A 27,973-nucleotide genomic window follows, 5' to 3' on the forward strand; every position below is an offset into this window, starting at 1 on the left:
TTATTCCTTCCAACATTTCCCCATTAATGTGTAAAATATCTCTTCTGCAAACAGGGATCTACCAATGCCTGGATGGATTTTATCAGAAAATAGTTTCTCATCAATAGAGTAATGGATTAATGAAATGTGGGGTCCCATTTTACATCTCTTAGTTCCCAATCCTCACTAAAGTAAATCTATTTGCCATAAAAACTGGTAAAAAATACCACCTCCTCAGGTTTGTGTTCTGATCACTTCCTGTTTTTTTATCTTTTTTTATAGTTTCCCTGCATTTGTTCTGTTGAATTTGACGTCCTTTCCTGTATGTTTCCTGTTTTGAGGGTTAGGGTTACCCTTACTCACTGTTTTTCCATCTGTCAGATCGTGTTACATGCTTTACTTGTTGTAAGTTACCTGTATTCTTGGTTAGTTTTTGCTCCAGTGGGGGCTAATTAAAGCCCTAAAGATCATCTGTTTCCATGTGAGCTGTTGCTTTCCTCAGCAACCTTATAGGCCAATTAAACGAATGCTCCTATCAGACTGATTTAAACTGATCTGCATTATCATGGAATTAGTTGTAATGGGTGCCTTAAAATGACACTGGTTCTGAATTGAAACAAACTGAATTGAGTTGACTCGGGAACTGAGTTTCAGGCCTTTGGAGAACCTTTGGTTTGGTCCTCACAAAGATAGAAGAACAGTCATGTTTGATGCTGACAGTTTTCATCCATAAAGGAAGAAAATCCACCAAACAATGAGGCTCTGTTACCCCTGTGTGTTGGACAGAAAACTCTTTCACTGGTTCCAGGAAATCGGGATGTTGCGTCCTTTCTGAGACATTTGGTGTCCATTCATTTAAAAATAACGTGCACTGAAACCTTCTGTGTGTGTGGGATGCTGTGTTTCTGGCACAGCCATCATTTCACATTCCTGCAGATCGCAGCATTTCCAGTAAACCAGAACCAGGAAGGGTCCATCTGCCTGGAGCAGCTGGGGCTGAGAGGACAGGAAAGAGGGGACAACAAGCAGCGTAACACCAGGCCAGAGACACCTGCTGAGAGAGAGAAACACAAGTTAATGACAGCAATGATGTCATCTGTACATGGAGGGAGGAGAGGTGCATCATGGGAGCTCCCCCAGCAGGCTGGGCCTATAGCAGCAGAACTATGGGATGTTTCAGGCTCACCTGAGAGGTGCATCATGGGAGCTCCCATGAAGTAAACTGAATCTACATGAATATTAAAGTCACTACAATGACTTTATCTGTACTCAGCACTAACTGGGATAAAAACTCTGAGAATTCAGGCAGAAACTCAGAATAAGGGCCAGGTGGACGACACACAGCAACAAACACAAGAGGTTTTTGTGATTTCCACTTTGGGAAAAACTGAGAATCAGAGATTCAAAAGAGCTCAAACTAAACCTGGCACCAAACCTGCAGATATTGATCACGATATAAGCTCCTTCATGTGTTTACAGCCTGTCTGAATGATGCTGCAACTATAAAACATTCCTTCAGCAGGAGTTTTAGCCAGAGCGCCTCTCTCAGGAACACTTTAACATCTGGACCTCCACTTCCTGTTCTTATTCACTCTCCAACACAGCTGCAGTCTCCTCCACCCACTCACATGTTCACAGACTACTCCAAGTTAAAGTTACAGCCAGGAGGAAACACTCAACCAATCAGAGACGTTCTGTAAACCCCGGCTCCAGGGGAGGTTCAAGTAACGTTCTGACCAGAATCTATTGACTTAATAAGACAGATTCTGGAGGAGTTTTCCCAGAAAATTAACCACAAAGATTCAAAAGGTGATTCTAAAGCTACAGAAACAGCCAGGAGGAGCTTTTAAAGCTGAGTCAAAGTGAATGTCTTTGGTGTACCTGATATAATATAATAAAAACCGTCTTATTCCCAGCTTTACCTGATGGGATCAAATAAAAACCGTCTTATTCCCAGCTTTACCTGATGGGATCAAATAAAAACCGTCTTATTCCCAGCTTTACCCGATGGGATCAAATAAAAAACGTCTTATTCCCAGCTTTACCCGATGGGATCAAATAAAAACCGTCTTATTCCCAGCTTTACCCGATGGGATCAAATAAAAACCGTCTTATTCCCAGCTTTACCTGATGGGATCAAATAAAAACCGTCTTATTCCCAGCTTTACCCGATGGGATCAAATAAAAACCGTCTTATTCCCAGCTTTACCCGATGGGATCAAATAAAAACCGTCTTATTCCCAGCTTTACCCGATGGGATCAGATAAAAACCGTCTTATTCCCAGCTTTACCCGATGGGATCAAATAAAAACCATCTTATTCCCAGCTTTACCCGATGGGATCAAATAAAAACCGTCTTATTCCCAGCTTTACCTGATGGGATCAAATAAAAACCGTCTTATTCCCAGCTTTACCCGATGGGATCAAATAAAAACCGTCTTATTCCCAGCTTTACCCGATGGGATCAAATAAAAACCGTCTTATTCCCAGCTTTACCCGATGGGATCAAATAAAAACCATCTTATTCCCAGCTTTACCTGATGGGATCAAATAAAAACCGTCTTATTCCCAGCTTTACCTGATGGGATCAAATAAAAACCGTCTTATTCCCAGCTTTACCCGATGGGATCAGATAAAAACCGTCTTATTCCCAGCTTTACCTGATGGGATCAAATAAAAACCGTCTTATTCCCAGCTTTACCTGATGGGATCAAATAAAAACCGTCTTATTCCCAGCTTTACCTGATGGGATCAAATAAAAACCGTCTTATTCCCAGCTTTACCCGATGGGATCAAATAAAAACCGTCTTATTCCCAGCTTTACCCGATGGGATCAAATAAAAACCGTCTTATTCCCAGCTTTACCCGATGGGATCAAATAAAAACCGTCTTATTCCCAGCTTTACCTGATGGGATCAAATAAAAACCGTCTTATTCCCAGCTTTACCTGATGGGATCAAATAAAAACCGTCTTATTCCCAGCTTTACCCGATGGGATCAAATAAAAACCGTCTTATTCCCAGCTTTACCTGATGGGATCAAATAAAAACCGTCTTATTCCCAGCTTTACCCGATGGGATCAAATAAAAACCATCTTATTCCCAGCTTTACCCGATGGGATCAAATAAAAACCGTCTTATTCCCAGCTTTACCTGATGGGATCAAATAAAAACCGTCTTATTCCCAGCTTTACCCGATGGGATCAAATAAAAACCATCTTATTCCCAGCTTTACCCGATGGGATCAAATAAAAACCGTCTTATTCCCAGCTTTACCCGATGGGATCAAATAAAAACCGTCTTATTCCCAGCTTTACCTGATGGGATCAAATAAAAACCGTCTTATTCCCAGCTTTACCCGATGGGATCAAATAAAAACCGTCTTATTCCCAGCTTTACCTGATGGGATCAAATAAAAACCGTCTTATTCCCAGCTTTACCCGATGGGATCAAATAAAAACCGTCTTATTCCCAGCTTTACCCGATGGGATCAAATAAAAACCGTCTTATTCCCAGCTTTACCCGATGGGATCAAATAAAAACCGTCTTATTCCCAGCTTTACCCGATGGGATCAAATAAAAACCGTCTTATTCCCAGCTTTACCTGATGGGATCAAATAAAAACCGTCTTATTCCCAGCTTTACCTGATGGGATCAAATAAAAACCGTCTTATTCCCAGCTTTACCTGATGGGATCAAATAAAAACCGTCTTATTCCCAGCTTTACCTGATGGGATCAAATAAAAACCGTCTTATTCCCAGCTTTACCTGATGGGATCAAATAAAAACCGTCTTATTCCCAGCTTTACCTGATGGGATCAAATAAAAACCGTCTTATTCCCAGCTTTACCTGATAGGATCAAATAAAAACCGTCTTATTCCCAGCTTTACCTGATGGGATCAAATAAAAACCGTCTTATTCCCAGCTTTACCTGATGGGGTCAAATAAAAACCGTCTTATTCCCAGCTTTACCTGATAGGATCAAATAAAAACCGTCTTATTCCCAGCTTTACCTGATGGGATCAAATAAAAACCGTCTTATTCCCAGCTTTACCTGATGGGATCAAATAAAAACCGTCTTATTCCCAGCTTTACCCGATGGGATCAGATAAAAACCGTCTTATTCCCAGCTTTACCCGATGGGATCAAATAAAAACCGTCTTATTCCCAGCTTTACCCGATGGGATCAAATAAAAACCGTCTTATTCCCAGCTTTACCCGATGGGATCAAATAAAAACCGTCTTATTCCCAGCTTTACCTGATGGGATCAAATAAAAACCGTCTTATTCCCAGCTTTACCCGATGGGATCAAATAAAAACCGTCTTATTCCCAGCTTTACCCGATGGGATCAAATAAAAACCATCTTATTCCCAGCTTTACCTGATGGGATCAAATAAAAACCGTCTTATTCCCAGCTTTACCTGATGGGATCAAATAAAAACCGTCTTATTCCCAGCTTTACCCGATGGGATCAAATAAAAACCGTCTTATTCCCAGCTTTACCCGATGGGATCAAATAAAAACCGTCTTATTCCCAGCTTTACCCGATGGGATCAAATAAAAACCATCTTATTCCCAGCTTTACCTGATGGGATCAAATAAAAACCGTCTTATTCCCAGCTTTACCTGATGGGATCAAATAAAAACCGTCTTATTCCCAGCTTTACCTGATGGGATCAAATAAAAACCGTCTTATTCCCAGCTTTACCTGATGGGATCAAATAAAAACCGTCTTATTCCCAGCTTTACCCGATGGGATCAAATAAAAACCGTCTTATTCCCAGCTTTACCTGATGGGATCAAATAAAAACCGTCTTATTCCCAGCTTTACCTGATGGGATCAAATAAAAACCGTCTTATTCCCAGCTTTACCCGATGGGATCAAATAAAAACCGTCTTATTCCCAGCTTTACCCGATGGGATCAAATAAAAACCGTCTTATTCCCAGCTTTACCCGATGGGATCAAATAAAAACCGTCTTATTCCCAGCTTTACCTGATGGGATCAAATAAAAACCGTCTTATTCCCAGCTTTACCTGATGGGATCAAATAAAAACCGTCTTATTCCCAGCTTTACCCGATGGGATCAAATAAAAACCGTCTTATTCCCAGCTTTACCCGATGGGATCAAATAAAAACCGTCTTATTCCCAGCTTTACCTGATGGGATCAAATAAAAACCGTCTTATTCCCAGCTTTACCTGATGGGATCAAATAAAAACCGTCTTATTCCCAGCTTTACCTGATGGGATCAGATAAAAACCGTCTTATTCCCAGCTTTACCTGATGGGATCAAATAAAAACCGTCTTATTCCCAGCTTTACCCGATGGGATCAAATAAAAACCGTCTTATTCCCAGCTTTACCCGATGGGATCAAATAAAAACCGTCTTATTCCCAGCTTTACCCGATGGGATCAAATAAAAACCGTCTTATTCCCAGCTTTACCCGATGGGATCAAATAAAAACCGTCTTATTCCCAGCTTTACCCGATGGGATCAAATAAAAACCGTCTTATTCCCAGCTTTACCCGATGGGATCAAATAAAAACCATCTTATTCCCAGCTTTACCCGATGGGATCAAATAAAAACCGTCTTATTCCCAGCTTTACCTGATGGGATCAAATAAAAACCGTCTTATTCCCAGCTTTACCTGATGGGATCAAATAAAAACCGTCTTATTCCCAGCTTTACCCGATGGGATCAAATAAAAAACGTCTTATTCCCAGCTTTACCCGATGGGATCAAATAAAAACCGTCTTATTCCCAGCTTTACCCGATGGGATCAAATAAAAACCGTCTTATTCCCAGCTTTACCTGATGGGATCAAATAAAAACCGTCTTATTCCCAGCTTTACCCGATGGGATCAAATAAAAACCGTCTTATTCCCAGCTTTACCTGATGGGATCAAATAAAAACCGTCTTATTCCCAGCTTTACCCGATGGGATCAAATAAAAACCATCTTATTCCCAGCTTTACCCGATGGGATCAAATAAAAACCGTCTTATTCCCAGCTTTACCCGATGGGATCAAATAAAAACCATCTTATTCCCAGCTTTACCTGATGGGATCAAATAAAAACCGTCTTATTCCCAGCTTTACCTGATGGGATCAAATAAAAACCGTCTTATTCCCAGCTTTACCCGATGGGATCAAATAAAAACCGTCTTATTCCCAGCTTTACCTGATGGGATCAAATAAAAACCGTCTTATTCCCAGCTTTACCTGATGGGATCAAATAAAAACCGTCTTATTCCCAGCTTTACCCGATGGGATCAAATAAAAACCGTCTTATTCCCAGCTTTACCTGATGGGATCAAATAAAAACCGTCTTATTCCCAGCTTTACCCGATGGGATCAAATAAAAACCGTCTTATTCCCAGCTTTACCCGATGGGATCAAATAAAAACCATCTTATTCCCAGCTTTACCCGATGGGATCAAATAAAAACCGTCTTATTCCCAGCTTTACCTGATGGGATCAAATAAAAACCGTCTTATTCCCAGCTTTACCTGATGGGATCAAATAAAAACCGTCTTATTCCCAGCTTTACCCGATGGGATCAAATAAAAACCGTCTTATTCCCAGCTTTACCCGATGGGATCAAATAAAAACCGTCTTATTCCCAGCTTTACCTGATGGGATCAAATAAAAACCGTCTTATTCCCAGCTTTACCTGATGGGATCAAATAAAAACCGTCTTATTCCCAGCTTTACCTGATGGGATCAAATAAAAACCGTCTTATTCCCAGCTTTACCCGATGGGATCAAATAAAAACCGTCTTATTCCCAGCTTTACCTGATGGGATCAAATAAAAACCGTCTTATTCCCAGCTTTACCTGATGGGATCAAATAAAAACCGTCTTATTCCCAGCTTTACCCGATGGGATCAAATAAAAACCGTCTTATTCCCAGCTTTACCTGATGGGATCAAATAAAAACCGTCTTATTCCCAGCTTTACCTGATGGGATCAAATAAAAACCATCTTATTCCCAGCTTTACCCGATGGGATCAAATAAAAACCGTCTTATTCCCAGCTTTACCCGATGGGATCAAATAAAAACCGTCTTATTCCCAGCTTTACCTGATGGGATCAAATAAAAACCGTCTTATTCCCAGCTTTACCTGATGGGATCAAATAAAAACCGTCTTATTCCCAGCTTTACCCGATGGGATCAAATAAAAACCGTCTTATTCCCAGCTTTACCTGATGGGATCAAATAAAAACCGTCTTATTCCCAGCTTTACCTGATGGGATCAAATAAAAACCGTCTTATTCCCAGCTTTACCCGATGGGATCAAATAAAAACCGTCTTATTCCCAGCTTTACCTGATGGGATCAAATAAAAACCGTCTTATTCCCAGCTTTACCTGATGGGATCAAATAAAAACCGTCTTATTCCCAGCTTTACCCGATGGGATCAAATAAAAACCGTCTTATTCCCAGCTTTACCTGATGGGGAGTCACAGGCTGCACCTGAAGCACCCGTCTGACCAGCAGGTGGCGCCGTCTTCATGGTGGGAAACACGGCAGCAGAGAGGTTATTTAAATCAATAAAAATGCCATCTCTGATTCACAGGATTTATGCTCTCAGACAAACCCAAACAGCTCCAGCAGATTTGATCTGAGGCTCAGAACAAAGGAACCAGGCTGGTTCTGGGTTCTGTTCTGTTTAAATACACTTTGACTCTTCTTAACTGCGGTTAATTCACATGTTTTAATGACAAATACATGTATCTGTATCTGAATGATTGGTAAAATGTGTGTCCGTGTGGTTCTCAAAGCCCACAGACGTGGGCGGGGCAGTTTTGATGTGTGGGGAGGGTGGGGGATTTTGGGGCTCGTTGTCGTCCAAAACAGACAGAGCAAAACACTCTGGAGGGGGGGGGGGGAGCCACAGATTCATCAGGACACAGAGAGGCGAAGACAGTAGAGAACAATCCGGACGAGAGGAAGCAGCATGAATGGGTCCGTGTTTGAGTTTTGGAGCAGCAGGAGGCAGCGAGCGGAGCAGCTGAGGAAAGGCGGTCAGCTGAGGCTGGACGCCTCGCAGCGGTAGGTCTGAAACAGGAACACCTTACAGTTCTGCAGTCAGAGTTTGCTGCTTCAACCAAACACGTGAAACCTGGATATAAACACAAAATATGCGGCAGAGGTTGTACGATTTTTTTTTTACGGACCCCGTAGTTTTTAAAATATATATAAAATATATATCTACCAAACGGTTGAGATGTTGTTTCATGGTTAAAGTACCGAAATTCATAAAAATGGGGAAAAAAATTCATTATAGTGCTAATTTATGAAGAACTAAAGAACAAAAACATGTTTTTAGGCATTGGACCCAATTTATTGCTGGTAATATGCCATAAAAAACAAAACACTGTCAATTTTCACTGCTTTTAACTCCCTGCTCAACCGTTTTGGCACATTTTGAGTCACTGTATCTAACTGGAATCAATTCAACCCGATTGAGCCCATCTCAATGTTTGACCGAGGTTTGTTATGCCAAAAAAGTCCATTGGATGTTACTGCGTCTTTAAATAGTAGGCGTGTCCATTTCCCCTCAAACAAGGAAGTGGAAGGTGGTCCTGTGTCAGGTCACAGCTGGATTTTTTCCTCTTTCTTAAGGACATCACTTTCAGATCCTGTTCATCTGCTGGAGATAGTTTTTTAGGCCTGACACTTCTTCTTTTGTCCTCCACTTGTCCAGTTTCCTCAAATGTTTTAAGGACACACTGCACACCATGCTGAGATATGCCAAGTTTTCAGCTAATAGCTCTTTGGGAATCACCTTGTTGCTGCAGAAATCCTATTTTCTGTCTGTCAAACTGTGTTTTCTTTGCTGTTTTTCATAGATGCAGCTAAAGAAATGGGAACAAATGATGTGTCTTTGTGACAGGCTGCTGGTAACAAAGAGCCTAAAGATCCAGTTTAAAATGGCTTCTTTGCTAAGTTGTCTGTTCTGTGTCGACACAACACTGGTTCATCCCTTGAGTTAGGAGCCTTTTTTCTGCCTGAATGGGTCAAAGGTCAGAGTTAAGTGGCTGAACAAAGAAAAAACACTGAAAATGCTCAGGAACAAGGACTGAAGATGAATCCTAGAAAGCAGCTGTACATGGGTTCCCAGTGTAAAATATTGATGTGTGTTCTCTTTTTTGTCCACATGAATTCACGGAAACATTGTGAAACAATGCTGAAAATGTTTTGAAAGTGTATTTGTGCGTGACTCTGCATCACGGGGGAGGTTTGGGCTGTGTGTTTTGCTCCAGAGAGAAGATTCAAATACCTTCTGACATCCTTATCGTGCCATGTTGATATTTCTCCAACTTTTTAAATGACGGACAACAGCAGGGACCATCAACTTATGTCTCCCTCCCCACAGGAGCCAGTTGCTAGGCAACCACGAGGTCCGGGAGGCACTGCAGAATGAGAGGATGACATCACTGCTGCCCCCTGTTGGTACGGAGGTCTTCAGACGCCTCACGCCTGCCTCACAACATGATGGTAGAGATAAGGAGAAAGAGAAGAAGAAAGAGGTACGGATCCCCAATGAACCGTCAACACAAGCAATTAATGCACTGAGAGCAGTTACCAATCTTTCACAGGAAGGCGACAAAACGTCGCCCAAACCAGCCCATCCCCTGCAGGCCAGGAAGCTTCTCCCCTTTATCTACGGAGATCCGCCCCCTGAGTTTCTTTGCACCCCACTGGAGGATCTGGATCCCTTCTACCAATCACAGAAGGTGTGTCTCACTTCAGCTGTAAACATCTAACTCAGATAGAATCAGTGATAGAGATGCTTTGAAGCAGGGATGTCCAAAGTTGGTCCTGGAGGGCCGCTGTCCTGCAGGTTTTAGACTTTCCCTGCAGGTTTTAGATGTTTTCCTGCAGGTTTTAGACGTTTCCCTGCAGTTTTTAGATGTTTTCCTGCAGGTTTTAGACGTTTCCCTGCAGTTTTTAGATGTTTTCCTGCAGGTTTTAGACGTTTCCCTGCGGGTTTTAGACGTTTCCCTGCAGGTTTTAGACGTTTCCCTGCAGGTTTTAGATGTTTTCCTGCAGGTTTTAGACGTTTCCCTGCAGTTTTTAGATGTTTCCCTGCAGGTTTCAGACGTTTCCCTGCAGGTTTTAGATGTTTCCCTGCAGGTTTTAGACGTTTCCCTGCAGGTTTTAGACGTTTCCCTGCAGGTTTTAGAAGTTTTCCTGCAGGTTTTAGATGTTTCCCTGCAGGTTTTAGATGTTTTCCTGCAGGTTTTAGACGTTTCCCTGCAGGTTTTAGACGTTTCCCTGCAGGTTTTAGATGTTTTCCTGCAGGTTTTAGACGTTTCCCTGCAGTTTTTAGATGTTTCCCTGCAGGTTTCAGACGTTTCCCTGCAGGTTTTAGATGTTTCCCTGCAGGTTTTAGACGTTTCCCTGCAGGTTTTAGACGTTTCCCTGCAGGTTTTAGAAGTTTTCCTGCAGGTTTTAGACGTTTCCCTGCAGGTTTTAGACGTTTCCCTGCAGTTTTTAGATGTTTCCCTGCAGGTTTCAGACGTTTCCCTGTAGGTTTTAGATGTTTTCCTGCAGGTTTTAGATGTTTCCTGCAGGTTTTAGCTGTTTCCCTGCAGGTTTTAGACGTTTCCCTGCAGGTTTTAGACGTTTCCCTGCAGGTTTTAGACGTTTCCCTGCAGGTTTTAGACGTTTTCCTGCAGGTTTTAGACGTTTCCCTGCAGGTTTTAGATGTTTCCCTGCAGGTTTTAGCTGTTTCCCTGCAGGTTTTAGACGTTTCCCTGCAGGTTTTAGACGTTTCCCTGCAGGTTTTAGAAGTTTTCCTGCAGGTTTTAGATGTTTTCCTGCAGGTTTTAGATGTTTCCCTGCAGGTTTTAGATGTTTTCCTGCAGGTTTTAGATGTTTCCCTGCAGGTTTTAGACGTTTCCCTGCAGGTTTTAGACGTTTCCCTGCAGGTTTTAGAAGTTTTCCTGCAGGTTTTAGATGTTTTCCTGCAGGTTTTAGATGTTTCCCTGCAGGTTTCAGACGTTTCCCTGCAGGTTTTAGATGTTTCCCTGCAGGTTTTAGACGTTTCCCTGCAGGTTTTAGACGTTTCCCTGCAGGTTTTAGAAGTTTTCCTGCAGGTTTTAGACGTTTCCCTGCAGGTTTTAGACGTTTCCCTGCAGTTTTTAGATGTTTCCCTGCAGGTTTCAGACGTTTCCCTGTAGGTTTTAGATGTTTTCCTGCAGGTTTTAGATGTTTCCCTGCAGGTTTTAGATGTTTTCCTGCAGGTTTTAGACGTTTCCCTGCAGGTTTTAGACGTTTCCCTGCAGGTTTTAGATGTTTTCCTGCAGGTTTTAGACGTTTTCCTGCAGGTTTTAGACGTTTCCCTGCAGGTTTTAGATGTTTCCCTGCAGGTTTTAGCTGTTTCCCTGCAGGTTTTAGACGTTTCCCTGCAGGTTTTAGACGTTTCCCTGCAGGTTTTAGAAGTTTTCCTGCAGGTTTTAGACGTTTCCCTGCAGGTTTTAGACGTTTCCCTGCAGTTTTTAGATGTTTCCCTGCAGGTTTCAGACGTTTCCCTGTAGGTTTTAGATGTTTTCCTGCAGGTTTTAGATGTTTCCTGCAGGTTTTAGCTGTTTCCCTGCAGGTTTTAGATGTTTTCCTGCAGGTTTTAGACGTTTCCCTGCAGGTTTTAGACGTTTCCCTGCAGGTTTTAGACGTTTTCCTGCAGGTTTTAGACGTTTCCCTGCAGGTTTTAGATGTTTCCCTGCAGGTTTTAGCTGTTTCCCTGCAGGTTTTAGACGTTTCCCTGCAGGTTTTAGACGTTTCCCTGCAGGTTTTAGAAGTTTTCCTGCAGGTTTTAGATGTTTTCCTGCAGGTTTTAGATGTTTCCCTGCAGGTTTTAGATGTTTTCCTGCAGGTTTTAGATGTTTCCCTGCAGGTTTTAGACGTTTCCCTGCAGGTTTTAGACGTTTCCCTGCAGGTTTTAGAAGTTTTCCTGCAGGTTTTAGATGTTTTCCTGCAGGTTTTAGATGTTTCCCTGCAGGTTTCAGACGTTTCCCTGCAGGTTTTAGATGTTTCCCTGCAGGTTTTAGACGTTTCCCTGCAGGTTTTAGACGTTTCCCTGCAGGTTTTAGAAGTTTTCCTGCAGGTTTTAGACGTTTCCCTGCAGGTTTTAGACGTTTCCCTGCAGTTTTTAGATGTTTCCCTGCAGGTTTCAGACGTTTCCCTGTAGGTTTTAGATGTTTTCCTGCAGGTTTTAGATGTTTCCTGCAGGTTTTAGCTGTTTCCCTGCAGGTTTTAGACGTTTCCCTGCAGGTTTTAGACGTTTCCCTGCAGGTTTTAGACGTTTCCCTGCAGGTTTTAGACGTTTTCCTGCAGGTTTTAGACGTTTCCCTGCAGGTTTTAGATGTTTCCCTGCAGGTTTTAGCTGTTTCCCTGCAGGTTTTAGACGTTTCCCTGCAGGTTTTAGACGTTTCCCTGCAGGTTTTAGAAGTTTTCCTGCAGGTTTTAGATGTTTTCCTGCAGGTTTTAGACGTTTCCCTGCAGGTTTTAGATGTTTCCCTGCAGGTTTTAGATGTTTCCCTGCAGGTTTTAGACGTTTCCCTGCAGGTTTTAGACGTTTCCCTGCAGGTTTTAGAAGTTTTCCTGCAGGTTTTAGATGTTTTCCTGCAGGTTTTAGACGTTTCCCTGCAGGTTTTAGACGTTTTCCTGCAGGTTTTAGACGTTTCCCTGCAGGTTTTAGATGTTTCCCTGCAGGTTTTAGACGTTTCCCTGCAGGTTTTAGACGTTTCCCTGCAGGTTTTAGACGTTTCCCTGCAGGTTTTAGACGTTTCCCTGCAGGTTTTAGACGTTTCCCTGCAGGTTTTAGACGTTTCCCTGCAGGTTTTAGACGTTTCCCTGCAGGTTTCAGATGTTTCCTGCAGGTTTCAGACGTTTCCCTGCAGGTTTTAGATGTTTCCCTGCAGGTTTTAGATGTTTTCCTGCAGGTTTTAGACGTTTCCCTGCAGTTTTTAGATGTTTCCCTGCAGGTTTCAGACGTTTCCCTGCAGGTTTTAGATGTTTCCCTGCAGGTTTTAGATGTTTTCCTGCAGTTTTTAGATGTTTCCCTGCAGGTTTCAGACGTTTCCCTGCAGGTTTCAGACGTTTCCCTGCAGGTTTTAGATGTTTCCCTGCAGGTTTTAGATGTTTTCCTGCAGTTTTTAGATGTTTCCCTGCAGGTTTCAGACGTTTCCCTGCAGGTTTTAGACGTTTCCCTGCAGTTTTTAGATGTTTCCCTGCAGGTTTCAGACGTTTCCCTGCAGGTTTTAGACGTTTCCCTGCAGGTTTTAGACGTTTCCCTGCAGGTTTTAGACGTTTCCCTGCAGGTTTTAGACGTTTTCCTGCAGGTTTTAGACGTTTCCCTGCAGGTTTTAGATGTTTCCCTGCAGGTTTTAGACGTTTCCCTGCAGGTTTTAGACGTTTCCCTGCAGGTTTTAGACGTTTCCCTGCAGGTTTTAGACGTTTCCCTGCAGGTTTTAGATGTTTCCTGCAGGTTTTAGATGTTTCCCTGCAGGTTTTAGACGTTTTCCTGCAGGTTTTAGACGTTTCCCTGCAGGTTTTAGACGTTTCCCTGCAGGTTTTAGATGTTTCCCTGCAGGTTTTAGACGTTTCCCTGCAGGTTTTAGATGTTTCCCTGCAGGTTTTAGATGTTTCCCTGCAGGTTTTAGACGTTTCCCTGCAGGTTTTAGACGTTTCCCTGCAGGTTTTAGACGTTTCCCTGCAGGTTTTAGACGTTTCCCTGCAGGTTTTAGATGTTTCCCTGCAGGTTTTAGATGTTTCCCTGCAGGTTTTAGATGTTTCCCTGCAGGTTTTAGACGTTTCCCTGCAGGTTTTAGACGTTTCCCTGCAGTTTTTAGATGTTTCCCTGCAGGTTTTAGACGTTTCCCTGCAGGTTTTAGACGTTTCCCTGCAGGTTTTAGACGTTTCCCTGCAGGTTTTAGACGTTTCCCTGCAGGTTTTAGACGTTTCCCTGCAGGTTTTAGATGTTTCCCTGCAGGTTTTAGATGTTTCCCTGCAGGTTTTAGATGTTTCCCTGCAGGTTTCAGATGTTTCCCTGCAGGTTTTAGATTTTTTCCTGCAGGTTTCAGACGTTTCCCTGCAGGTTTTAGACGTTTTCCTGCAGGTTTTAGACGTTTCCCTGCAGGTTTTAGACGTTTCCCTGCAGGTTTTAGATGTTTCCCTGCAGGTTTTAGATGTTTCCCTGCAGGTTTTAGACGTTTCCCTGCAGGTTTTAGACGTTTCCCTGCAGTTTTTAGATGTTTCCCTGCAGGTTTTAGACGTTTCCCTGCAGGTTTTAGACGTTTCCCTGCAGGTTTTAGACGTTTCCCTGCAGGTTTTAGATGTTTCCCTGCAGGTTTTAGACGTTTTCCTGCAGGTTTCAGACGTTTCCCTGCAGGTTTTAGATGTTTCCCTGCAGGTTTTAGATGTTTCCCTGCAGGTTTTAGACGTTTTCCTGCAGGTTTCAGATGTTTCCCTGCAGGTTTTAGATGTTTCCCTGCAGGTTTCAGATGTTTTCCTGCGGGTTTTAGACGTTTCCCTGCAGGTTTCAGATGTTTTCCTGCGGGTTTTAGATGTTTCCCTGCGGGTTTTAGATGTTTCCCTGCAGGTTTTAGACGTTTTCCTGCGGGTTTTAGACGTTTCCCTGCAGGTTTTAGATGTTTCCCTGCAGGTTTTAGATGTTTCCCTGCGGGTTTTAGATGTTTCCCTGCAGGTTTTAGATGTTTTCCTGCAGGTTTTAGACGTTTCCCTGCAGGTTTTAGACGTTTTCCTGCAGGTTTCAGATGTTTCCCTGCAGGTTTTAGATGTTTCCCTGCAGGTTTTAGACGTTTTCCTGCAGGTTTCAGATGTTTCCCTGCAGGTTTTAGATGTTTCCCTGCAGGTTTCAGATGTTTTCCTGCGGGTTTTAGACGTTTCCCTGCAGGTTTCAGATGTTTTCCTGCGGGTTTTAGATGTTTCCCTGCGGGTTTTAGATGTTTCCCTGCAGGTTTTAGACGTTTTCCTGCGGGTTTTAGACGTTTCCCTGCAGGTTTTAGATGTTTCCCTGCAGGTTTTAGACGTTTCCCTGCAGGTTTTAGATGTTTCCTGCAGGTTTTAGATGTTTTCCTGCAGGTTTTAGATGTTTTCCTGCAGGTTTTAGATGTTTCCCTGCAGGTTTTAGACGTTTCCCTGCAGGTTTTAGACGTTTTCCTGCAGGTTTTAGATGTTTCCCTGTAGGTTTCAGATGTTTCCCTGCAGGTTTTAGATGTTTCCCTGCAGGTTTCAGATGTTTCCCTGCAGGTTTCAGATGTTTTCCTGCGGGTTTTAGATGTTTCCCTGCGGGTTTTAGATGTTTCCCTGCAGGTTTTAGACGTTTCCCTGCAGGTTTTAGGTGTTTCCTGCAGGTTTCAGATGTTTTCCTGCGGGTTTTAGATGTTTCCCTGCGGGTTTTAGATGTTTCCCTGCGGGTTTTAGACGTTTTCCTGCAGGTTTTAGATGTTTCCTGCAGGTTTTAGATGTTTCCCTGCAGGTTTTAGATGTTTCCCTGCAGGTTTCAGATGTTTTCCTGCGGGTTTTAGATGTTTCCCTGCGGGTTTTAGATGTTTCCCTGCGGGTTTTAGATGTTTCCCTGCAGGTTTTAGATGTTTCCCTGCAGGTTTTAGATGTTTCCCTGCAGGTTTTAGACGTTTCCCTGCAGGTTTCAGACGTTTCCCTGCAGGTTTTAGCCGTTTCCCTGCAGGTTTTAGACGTTTCCCTGCAGGTTTTAGATGTTTTCCTGCAGGTTTTAGACGTTTTCCTGCAGGTTTTAGACGTTTCCCTGCAGGTTTCAGATGTTTCCCTGCAGGTTTTAGACGTTTCCCTGCAGGTTTTAGACGTTTCCCTGCAGGTTTTAGACGTTTCCCTGCAGGTTTTAGCCGTTTCCCTGCAGGTTTTAGCCGTTTCCCTGCAGGTTTTAGCCGTTTCCCTGCAGGTTTTAGACGTTTCCCTGCAGGTTTTAGACGTTTCCCTGCAGGTTTTAGACGTTTCCCTGCAGGTTTTAGACGTTTCCCTGCAGGTTTTAGATGTTTTCCTGCAGGTTTCAGATGTTTTCCTGCGGGTTTTAGACGTTTCCCTGCGGGTTTTAGATGTTTCCCTGCAGGTTTTAGATGTTTCCCTGCAGGTTTTAGACGTTTCCCTGCAGGTTTCAGATGTTTTCCTGCGGGTTTTAGATGTTTCCCTGCGGGTTTTAGATGTTTCCCTGCAGGTTTTAGACGTTTTCCTGCAGGTTTTAGATGTTTCCCTGCAGGTTTTAGACGTTTCCCTGCAGGTTTCAGATGTTTCCCTGCAGGTTTTAGACGTTTCCCTGCAGGTTTTAGACGTTTCCCTGCAGGTTTTAGACGTTTCCCTGCAGGTTTTAGATGTTTCCCTGCAGGTTTTAGCCGTTTCCCTGCAGGTTTTAGCCGTTTCCCTGCAGGTTTTAGCCGTTTCCCTGCAGGTTTTAGACGTTTCCCTGCAGGTTTTAGACGTTTCCTGCAGGTTTTAGACGTTTCCCTGCAGGTTTTAGACGTTTTCCTGCAGGTTTTAGACGTTTCCCTGCAGGTTTGAGATGTTTCCTGCAGGTTTTAGACGTTTCCCTGCAGGTTTTAGCCGTTTCCCTGCAGGTTTTAGCCGTTTCCCTGCAGGTTTTAGCCGTTTCCCTGCAGGTTTTAGACGTTTCCCTGCAGGTTTTAGACGTTTCCCTGCAGGTTTTAGACGTTTCCCTGCAGGTTTTAGACGTTTTCCTGCAGGTTTTAGACGTTTCCCTGCAGGTTTGAGATGTTTCCTGCAGGTTTTAGACGTTTCCCTGCAGGTTTTAGATGTTTCCCTGCTTCAACTCACCTGGTTCAGATGAAATTGATCTCTTCAAAAGATTGTTAAGTCCTGCACAAACCTGCTAATGATGCCTTGATCTGAATCAGGTGTGTTGAAGCAGGGAAACATCTAAACCCTTCAACACACCTGGTTGTTAGCATGATTATAGATGGCATGAAAGAGGTCTTCATGACTCCACCATCATGTAATGTTACACTACATTATAGTGCAATTATCTGCATGTTGTCAAGGTAATCGAGACCTCATGTTCTCTGTTTGGTTAAATGTGTGACTAGGAAAGTTTACCTCCATTTTCTTGAGGATAGCATTTGTTTTATTGGCAAGACCAACACTAAATTTGTATTTATTTTTACATGGACTTGAACTTGTTTTATTCCCCTGGTTTCTTTTATTTTGCATGAAAATAATATAAATTCTTACCTTTTTGGGGAGATTCTAATTCTAATAATTTTGTTCTTGTTGTAATAACTTGTTTTTTCACCTTAATTTTCAAATGATTTTGACAAATTTTTTGCATGAAAATAATATAAATTCTTACCTTTTTGGGGAGATTCTAATTCCTGATTTTTATAATAAAACGTTTAATACTAAAACGGGAATTGTTTGAGGTGTTCTAACTGAAGTCAAATGTTCGTAGTACTCACAGAAATTGAGGTAACAATTTGCATTTTTGACTTTTTTTTGAAGAATTGAGGCAAAAGATAGCTTAGATAAGTAATTTGGCAACTTTATTTGACCAAAATGCTAGAATTAAAATGAAGTTGGTTCAATGTGATGATGATAGCTTATTGGACATAGTAAAAAAAAAACTTAAAGTCTCATATCTACTCAACAGTAATTGAGTTGGAAATACTTAAAAAGATCCATACAAATTGTAGCCTCAGTTTTTTAAAGTTGAGCCACTGTATTCTTTTTTTAGAGCGTCCAAAGAGTCTTTAAACCATCTGACAGAGATAAGCTGAAACTTCCCTACAATAATCCACCTGCAGCACGTTCAGTTCAGGAAACCATCACATCTGTCATGAGAGTCTCTGACTCTCCTGTGTCACCTGTGTGTCTGCAGACCTTTATGGTGATCAGCAAAGGAAACATCATCCACAGATTTAATGCTGAAAGAGCATGTTACCTGCTGAGTCCCTTCAGTCCTGTGAGGACTGTCGCCATCAAGATCCTCCTCCACCCATATCCTTCATGATGTCACAATGTGTCCTGTGTGCTCTTTTAGTGTGTCTTTATGGTGTTTTTCGTGTGTCTTTATGGTGTTTTTCATGTGTCTTTATGGTGTTTTTCATGTGCCTTTATGGTGTTTTTCATGTGTCTTTATGGTGTTTTTCGTGTGTCTTTATGGTGTTTTTCATGTGTCTTTATGGTGTTTTTCTGGTGTCTTTATGGTGTTTTTCATGTGTCTTTATGGTGTTTTTCATGTGTCTTTATGGTGTTTTTCATGTGTCTTTATGGTGTTTTTCATGTGCCTTTATGGTGTTTTTCATGTGTCTTTATGGTGTTTTTCGTGTGCCTTTATGGTGTTTTTCGTGTGTCTTTATGGTGTTTTTCATGTGCCTTTATGGTGTTTTTCATGTGTCTTTATGGTGTTTTTCGTGTGTCTTTATGGTGTTTTTCGTGTGTCTTTATGGTGTTTTTCGTGTGCCTTTATGGTGTTTTTCATGTGCCTTTATGGTGTTTTTCGTGTGTCTTTATGGTGTTTTTCGTGTGTCTTTATGGTGTTTTTCGTGTGTCTTTATGGTGTTTTTCATGTGCTTTTATGGTGTTTTTCATGTGCCTTTATGGTGTTTTTCATGTGTCTTTATGGTGTTTTTCATGTGCCTTTATGGTGTTTTTCATGTGCTTTTATGGTGTTTTTCATGTGCTTTTATGGTGTTTTTCATGTGCCTTTATGGTGTTTTTCATGTGTCTTTATGGTGTTTTTCATGTGCCTTCATGGTGTTTTTCGTGTGCCTTTATGGTGTTTTTCATGTGCCTTTATGGTGTTTTTCATGTGCCTTTATGGTGTTTTTCGTGTGTCTTTATGGTGTTTTTCGTGTGTCTTTATGGTGTTTTTCGTGTGTCTTTATGGTGTTTTTCATGTGCTTTTATGGTGTTTTTCATGTGCCTTTATGGTGTTTTTCATGTGTCTTTATGGTGTTTTTCATGTGCCTTTATGGTGTTTTTCATGTGCTTTTATGGTGTTTTTCATGTGCTTTTATGGTGTTTTTCATGTGCCTTTATGGTGTTTTTCATGTGTCTTTATGGTGTTTTTCATGTGCCTTCATGGTGTTTTTCGTGTGCCTTTATGGTGTTTTTTGTGTGTCTTTATGGTGTTTTTCATGTGTCTTTATGGTGTTTTTCATGTGTCTTTATGGTGTTTTTCGTGTGCCTTTATGGTGTTTTTCGTGTGTCTTTATGGTGTTTTTCATGTGTCTTTATGGTGTTTTTCGTGTGTCTTTATGGTGTTTTTCATGTGTCTTTATGGTGTTTTTCGTGTGCCTTTATGGTGTTTTTCGTGTGTCTTTATGGTGTTTTTCGTGTGCCTTTATGGTGTTTTTCGTGTGTCTTTATGGTGTTTTTCGTGTGTCTTTATGGTGTTTTTCGTGTGTCTTTATGGTGTTTTTCGTGTGTCTTTATGGTGTTTTTCATGTGCTTTTATGGTGTTTTTCATGTGCCTTTATGGTGTTTTTCATGTGTCTTTATGGTGTTTTTCATGTGCCTTTATGGTGTTTTTCGTGTGTCTTTATGGTGTTTTTCGTGTGCCTTTATGGTGTTTTTCATGTGTCTTTATGGTGTTTTTCGTGTGTCTTTATGGTGTTTTTCGTGTGTCTTTATGGTGTTTTTCGTGTGTCTTTATGGTGTTTTTCATGTGCTTTTATGGTGTTTTTCATGTGCCTTTATGGTGTTTTTCATGTGTCTTTATGGTGTTTTTCATGTGCCTTTATGGTGTTTTTCATGTGCCTTTATGGTGTTTTTCATGTGCCTCTATGGTGTTTTTCGTGTGCCTTTATGGTGTTTTTCATGTGCCTTTATGGTGTTTTTCGTGTGTCTTTATGGTGTTTTTCATGTGTCTTTATGGTGTTTTTGTGTCTTTCTTTGGTGTCTAACCTACCCTCTACACCACAAAGTTCTTGAGAAAATAGTTGCAGCTCAACTTTGTGATCATTTACACAGAAATAATCTGTTTGAAGAGTTTCAGTCAGGATTCAGAGTGCATCATAGCACAGAAACAGCACTGGTGAAAGTTACCAATGATCTCCTGTTAGCTTCTGATAGCGGACTTGTTTCTTGTCCTGTTGGATCTCAGTGCTTCATTTGATATAATCGATCACAGTATTCTGTTACAGAGACTTGAACATGTTATTGGGATTAAAGGAACTGCATTAGGCTGGTTTAAGTCATATTTATCTGATAGATTCCAGTCACGGAGTTCCTCAGGGTTCTGTGCTTGGACCGATTCTTTTTACTTTATACATGCTTCCATTAGGTAACATTATCAGACAGCAGGGCATAAAGTTCCATTGTTATGCTGATGATACTCAGCTGTACTTATCTATGAAACCAGATGAAACCAACAGGTTGGTCAGACTACAAGCCTGTCTTAAAGACATAAAGACCTGGATGACTCAGAACTGAAGTTGTTCTCTTTGGACCTGAGCGCTTCAGAAATACTGCTAACCTCCAACATTTCACGTGGATTTTTCTGGAGACCTGACAGGACTCTCTGTGGTCATCTGGGCGATCTCTCATGCCTGTTATTGGTCTGTTTGTAAGAAAAAATGTTAACTAACAGGTTGTTTTCCTTAATATACACACTTTGTTCAGTTTGTGTCTCATGTTGACGATTCTGATAAACTGCGTATTCATGATGATCAGAGTTCCAGGCCTGAGCAGATATATGGAGTGAGTTGGCACACACACACGTGCACGCACACGTGCACACACACATGCACACACACACAGTATCAGTGATACGAATCCACATTTCTGCAGAGAGATTGTCCTAAATGGGCCACAGTGGGACTAAAGTGGGACACTGCACCACATCACATCTTCATTTCAGAGTGAGATACTCAGAGCATGTCCTCTGATGTCTGTATGAACAAGAAAAACAAAAACAGGAAGAAGATGATGAGCAGATGTTGACAGTAGGTCGCAGCAGTGATGATTCACAGCAGAAACAAAGAGTCTGAGTGTCCTTCCTGGAGTTAAGACCGTCTGAATGAATTCGCTGTTGTCAGGGAGCAGGAAAAGTGTTTAAATCCAAGAACAATATATAAAATGGTCATTCCAGGCTGCAGCAGCGCAATAACTCCCCCCCCATTCTGAGGTGTGTCAGATAAAGGTTTTACCTGTCTACACAGAGACGTGTTCATGGCTGTTTATACCTTCGACATCATCCTGAAGATCCTGTCCAGAGGCTTCTGTGTGGGAAACTTCACCTTCCTCTGGGATCCCTGGAACTGGCTGGATGTCCTCATCATCACTGGGTAATCACCTGATCATTGGACCTGACACACCTGACACACACACACCTGACACACACACACCTGACACACCTGACACACACACACCTGACACACACACACGATACACACCTGACACACACACACCTGACACACCTGACACACACACACCTGACACACACACACCTGACACACCTGACACACACACACACCTGACACACACACACCTGACACACCTGACACACACACACCTGACACACCTGACACACACACACCTGACACACACACACCTGACACACACACACCTGACACACCTGACACACACACACCTGACACACACACACCTGACACACACACACCTGACACACACACACCTGACACACCTGACACACACACACCTGACACACACACACCTGACACACACACACCTGACACACCTGACACACACACACCTGACACACCTGACACACACACACCTGACACACACACACCTGACACACACCTGACACACACACACCTGACACACCTGACACACACACACCTGACACACCTGACACACACACACCTGACACACACACACCTGACACACACACACCTGACACACCTGACACACACACACCTGACACACCTGACACACACACACCTGACACACACACACCTGACACACCTGACACACACACACCTGACACACACACACCTGACACACACACACCTGACACACCTGACACACACACACCTGACACACACACACCTGACACACACACACCTGACACACCTGACACACACACACCTGACACACACACACCTGACACACACACACCTGACACACCTGACACACACACACCTGACACACACACACCTGACACACCTGACACACACACACCTGACACACACACACCTGACACACCTGACCCACACACACCTGACACACACACACACCTGACACACACACACCTGACACACCTGACCCACACACACCTGACACACACACACACCTGACACACCTGACCCACACACACCTGACCCACACACACCTGACCCACACACACCTGACCCACACACACCTGACACACACACACACACACACCTGACACACCTGACACACACACACACCTGACACACACACACCTGACACACACACACCTGACACACCTGACACACACACACCTGACACACACACACCTGACACACACACACCTGACACACCTGACACACACACACCTGACACACCTGACCCACACACACCTGACACACACACACACCTGACACACACACACACCTGACACACACACACCTGACACACCTGACACACACACACCTGACACACACACACCTGACACACCTGACCCACACACACCTGACACACACACACACCTGACACACACACACCTGACACACACACACCTGACACACACACACCTGACACACCTGACACACCTGACACACACACACCTGACACACCTGACACACACACACCTGACACACACACACACCTGACACACCTGACACACACACACCTGACACACCTGACACACACACACACCTGACACACCTGACACACACACACCTGACACACACACACACCTGACACACACACACCTGACACACCTGACACACACACACCTGACACACACACACCTGACACACCTGACACACACACACCTGACACACACACACCTGACACACACACACCTGACACACACACACCTGACACACCTGACACACCTGACACACACACACCTGACACACACACACCTGACACACCTGACACACACACACCTGACACACACACACCTGACACACACACACCTGACACACACACACCTGACACACCTGACACACCTGACACACACACACCTGACACACACACACCTGACACACCTGACACACACACACACCTGACACACACACACCTGACACACCTGACACACACACACCTGACACACACACACCTGACACACCTGACACACACACACCTGACACACACACACCTGACACACCTGACACACACACACCTGACACACCTGACACACACACACCTGACACACCTGACACACACACACCTGACACACACACACCTGACACACACACACCTGACACACCTGACACACACACACCTGACACACCTGACACACACACACCTGACACACCTGACACACACACACACCTGACACACACACACCTGACACACACACACCTGACACACCTGACACACACACACCTGACACACCTGACACACACACACCTGACACACACACACCTGACACACCTGACACACACACACCTGACACACACACACCTGACACACCTGACACACACACACCTGACACACACACACCTGACACACCTGACCCACACACACCTGACACACACACACACCTGACACACCTGACCCACACACACCTGACACACACACACACCTGACACACACACACACACACACCTGACACACCTGACACACACACACACCTGACACACACACACCTGACACACACACACCTGACACACCTGACACACACACACCTGACACACACACACCTGACACACCTGACACACACACACCTGACACACACACACCTGACACACACACACCTGACACACACACACCTGACACACCTGACACACACACACACCTGACACACACACACCTGACACACCTGACACACACACACACCTGACACACACACACCTGACACACCTGACACACACACACCTGACACACCTGACACACACACACCTGACACACACACACCTGACACACCTGACACACACACACCTGACACACCTGACACACACACACCTGACACACCTGACACACACACACACCTGACACACACACACCTGACACACCTGACACACACACACCTGACACACACACACCTGACACACCTGACACACACACACCTGACACACCTGACACACACACACACCTGACACACACACACCTGACACACCTGACCCACACACACCTGACACACACACACCTGACACACACACACCTGACACACACACACCTGACACACCTGACACACACACACCTGACACACACACACCTGACACACACACACACCTGACACACCTGACACACACACACACCTGACACACCTGACACACACACACCTGACACACCTGACACACACACACCTGACACACCTGACACACACACACCTGACACACACACACCTGACACACACACACCTGACACACCTGACACACACACACCTGACACACCTGACACACACACACCTGACACACCTGACACACACACACACCTGACACACACACACCTGACACACACACACCTGACACACCTGACACACACACACCTGACACACCTGACACACACACACCTGACACACACACACCTGACACACCTGACACACACACACCTGACACACACACACCTGACACACCTGACACACACACACCTGACACACACACACCTGACACACCTGACCCACACACACCTGACACACACACACACCTGACACACCTGACCCACACACACCTGACACACACACACACCTGACACACACACACACACACACCTGACACACCTGACACACACACACACCTGACACACACACACCTGACACACACACACCTGACACACCTGACACACACACACCTGACACACACACACCTGACACACCTGACACACACACACCTGACACACACACACCTGACACACACACACCTGACACACACACACCTGACACACCTGACACACACACACACCTGACACACACACACCTGACACACCTGACACACACACACCTGACACACACACACCTGACACACCTGACACACACACACCTGACACACCTGACACACACACACCTGACACACACACACCTGACACACCTGACACACACACACCTGACACACCTGACACACACACACCTGACACACCTGACACACACACACACCTGACACACACACACCTGACACACCTGACACACACACACCTGACACACACACACCTGACACACCTGACACACACACACCTGACACACCTGACACACACACACACCTGACACACACACACACCTGACACACACACACACCTGACACACACACACCTGACACACCTGACACACACACACCTGACACACACACACCTGACACACCTGACCCACACACACCTGACACACACACACCTGACACACACACACCTGACACACCTGACACACACACACCTGACACACACACACCTGACACACACACACACCTGACACACCTGACACACCTGACACACACACACACCTGACACACCTGACACACCTGACACACACACACCTGACACACACACACCTGACACACCTGACACACACACACCTGACACACCTGATGCGATGATGATGATGATGAAGAAGATGTCTCTGTGTGTCAGGTTTGCAGCTCAGTTCACGTCTTCCAAATTTCTTGAGCTGATGACGACGATTCCTCGAGTGATGAAGCTCTTCACCTGCAGAACAGGTGAGTGGGCGTGTCTCCTTTTGTCTGTGGGGACCTTCGCCTTATGGCGGGGTCATGGGGCTGTTGCAGGTGCAGCCAGTGGCTCAGCAGGTGTTTAAACCTACAGGTCTGAGAAGGACAGTCGAAGCTCTCGTCCAATCGGTGATGAGGCTTGCTGATGTCATCATCCTGATTGTGGTCGTCCTCAGCATCTTGGCTATGATTGGTCTGCAGTTCTTCATGGGACAGTTAAATCATAAATGTGTCATCTGGCCACCTATCAACACCTCTACCTACGAGATCCCCAGTTACCATGGAAATGAAACAGGAAGCTTTGATTTCTCTGCATATATCAACAATTCAGGTGAGGTGTTCTGATCCAGCAGCTGTGTGCAGACTGTACAGGTGCCTTTAATGTTCCTGCGTCTGTTTGGCTGATAGAAAACTGTTACTACCTGCCCCATCACTTGGATGCTCTGCTGTGTGGAAACAGATCTGACTCTGGGTAAATAAGCGTCCAACAACATCTGTTCCACCACGTTAACAAATGAAAACGTGTTTCCACCAGCAGCAGCTAAGCTAATAGCATATCCTGATGTGTTCAGGGTGTGTCCAGAGGGGATGACCTGTTTGAGGACGTCAACAAACCCAAACTACGGATTCACCAACTACGACTCATTTGGGTTTTCTTTTCTGACTATGTTCAGACTCCTGATGCAGGACTTCTGGGATAACCTCATACATCTGGTCAGTAGCAACTGCTTCCACAACTGTTTGCTCTTTGACCAGTGAAGGTCGTTTCCTTCTCTGTTGTTGTTCTATGGAGGCCTGAAACCGCCATAATCTGAAATAAATACAAAATATACAGATGGATAAATAAGTAGGTTTATATGGTGAAAAATGCTATTGAAATTAAATGAAGTTATGCAAAAATAATTGTCTAACATGTGTAAAAAAATCCTTTTTATGCTTTAATTTGGGCAATAAAGGTATTCACGCTTATGTTAAAGTTGCTATTTATTTACTGCCACGTCTTCGTGTTTTCAGTTTAATTTGTTATTTTATTTGAAATATATTTAATTCATATCTTTGTTTATTTGTTACTCCTGTATTTATTTCTGTGTTACCCTCCTTTATATCATATTGATCTATTAATTTCCTCCAAATTATTTATTTCTTTATTCTATTTTGATTTTTTATTTGATTTTGATGACAGTTTAAGTCCTTCCTAGGATTCCAGATCTAGTTTGGCTAAAATGACCTGTGGAGTTCCTCATGGCTCAATTCTTGGTCCTAATTTCCCTGTTGCACTTGTTCATTCAAGTGCCTGGTTTACTTGGCAGAGTCAAGCTCCTGTTGTCCTGCTCCATGTTCCTGTGTGGTGCTTTTTCGTGTTCTGGTTTCTTAGTCTCTGATATGATTTATTTCTTAGCTCCTTGGTTTAATCTCTGTTCTGTGTTCTTCTTTGGTATTTTATTTGAGCTTAATTCCTTGTATTCTGTTTTAGTTTCAGTGTTCAGATTTCAGGTTCCGGTTTCTTAGATGTCCTCAGTTGTCTTGGTCTTTTCCCCTGGTCAATTTCTCATGAATTCCCCTCAGTGTTTGTACTCCTTTGTTTATCTCAGTCTTTATAAGATCCTCGCTGTTACTCTTACGATTGATCTTCTCCATATTTCACTTCTTCTCTCGTGTACTTTGTTCTGTTCTTTAGTCTTTTGTTTTTCCAAGATTAGTTTTTGGTCTCTGGGCTCGACTGCACTTTTGGTTTTAAATAAAGATATCAGTCAATCATCTGTCAACCTCTGGACTGCTGTTCCCTGCATTTGGATCCTCTATAACGTTTCACTACTGACAAAATACACCTAAATACAGATGGTGAGGCAGTAAAATCAAACAGGCACCCAAAAGATGGATGGAAGTTGTTCAAAACTCAGAGGAGATCACAGCTGGTTACTAACAGCAGAAGAAGACTGTAGATACAGAGCTGGTTACTAACAGCAGAAGAAGACTGTAGATACAGAGCTGGTTACTGACAGCAGAAGAAGACTGTAGATACAGAGCTGGTTACTAACAGCAGAAGAAGACTGTAGATACAGAGCTGGTTACTAACAGCAGAAGAAGACTGTAGATACAGAGCTGGTTACTAACAGCAGAAGAAGACTGTAGATACAGAGCTGGTTACTGACAGCAGAAGAAGACTGTAGATACAGAGCTGGTTACTAACAGCAGAAGAAGACTGTAAATACA

The 27,973-nt window shown here is 43.7% G+C and overlaps 1 protein-coding gene across 1 annotated transcript in view; it reads left to right on the forward strand.

The window, feature by feature from the left end:
• Positions 1-7,921: 7,921 nt before the first annotated feature.
• Positions 7,922-27,973, forward strand: part of LOC140306760 (sodium channel protein type 4 subunit alpha B-like) — a 73,912-nt gene continuing 53,860 nt past the window's right edge. Inside the window, exons 1-10 of the mRNA XM_072385351.1 lie at positions 7,922-8,039; positions 9,367-9,520; positions 9,590-9,727; positions 17,881-18,000; positions 20,596-20,705; positions 21,167-21,292; positions 25,662-25,747; positions 25,854-26,090; positions 26,168-26,231; positions 26,332-26,473. Coding sequence (XP_072241452.1) covers positions 7,945-8,039; positions 9,367-9,520; positions 9,590-9,727; positions 17,881-18,000; positions 20,596-20,705; positions 21,167-21,292; positions 25,662-25,747; positions 25,854-26,090; positions 26,168-26,231; positions 26,332-26,473 — 1,272 coding nt within the window. The 5' untranslated portion in view covers positions 7,922-7,944. The remainder of the gene's footprint in view (positions 8,040-9,366; positions 9,521-9,589; positions 9,728-17,880; positions 18,001-20,595; positions 20,706-21,166; positions 21,293-25,661; positions 25,748-25,853; positions 26,091-26,167; positions 26,232-26,331; positions 26,474-27,973) is intronic.

Source organism: Leuresthes tenuis, unplaced genomic scaffold (genome assembly GCF_036924035.1).
Source record: "Leuresthes tenuis unplaced genomic scaffold, fLeuTen1.0.hap1 SCAF_5, whole genome shotgun sequence".
NCBI lineage: Eukaryota > Metazoa > Chordata > Actinopteri > Atheriniformes > Atherinopsidae > Leuresthes > Leuresthes tenuis.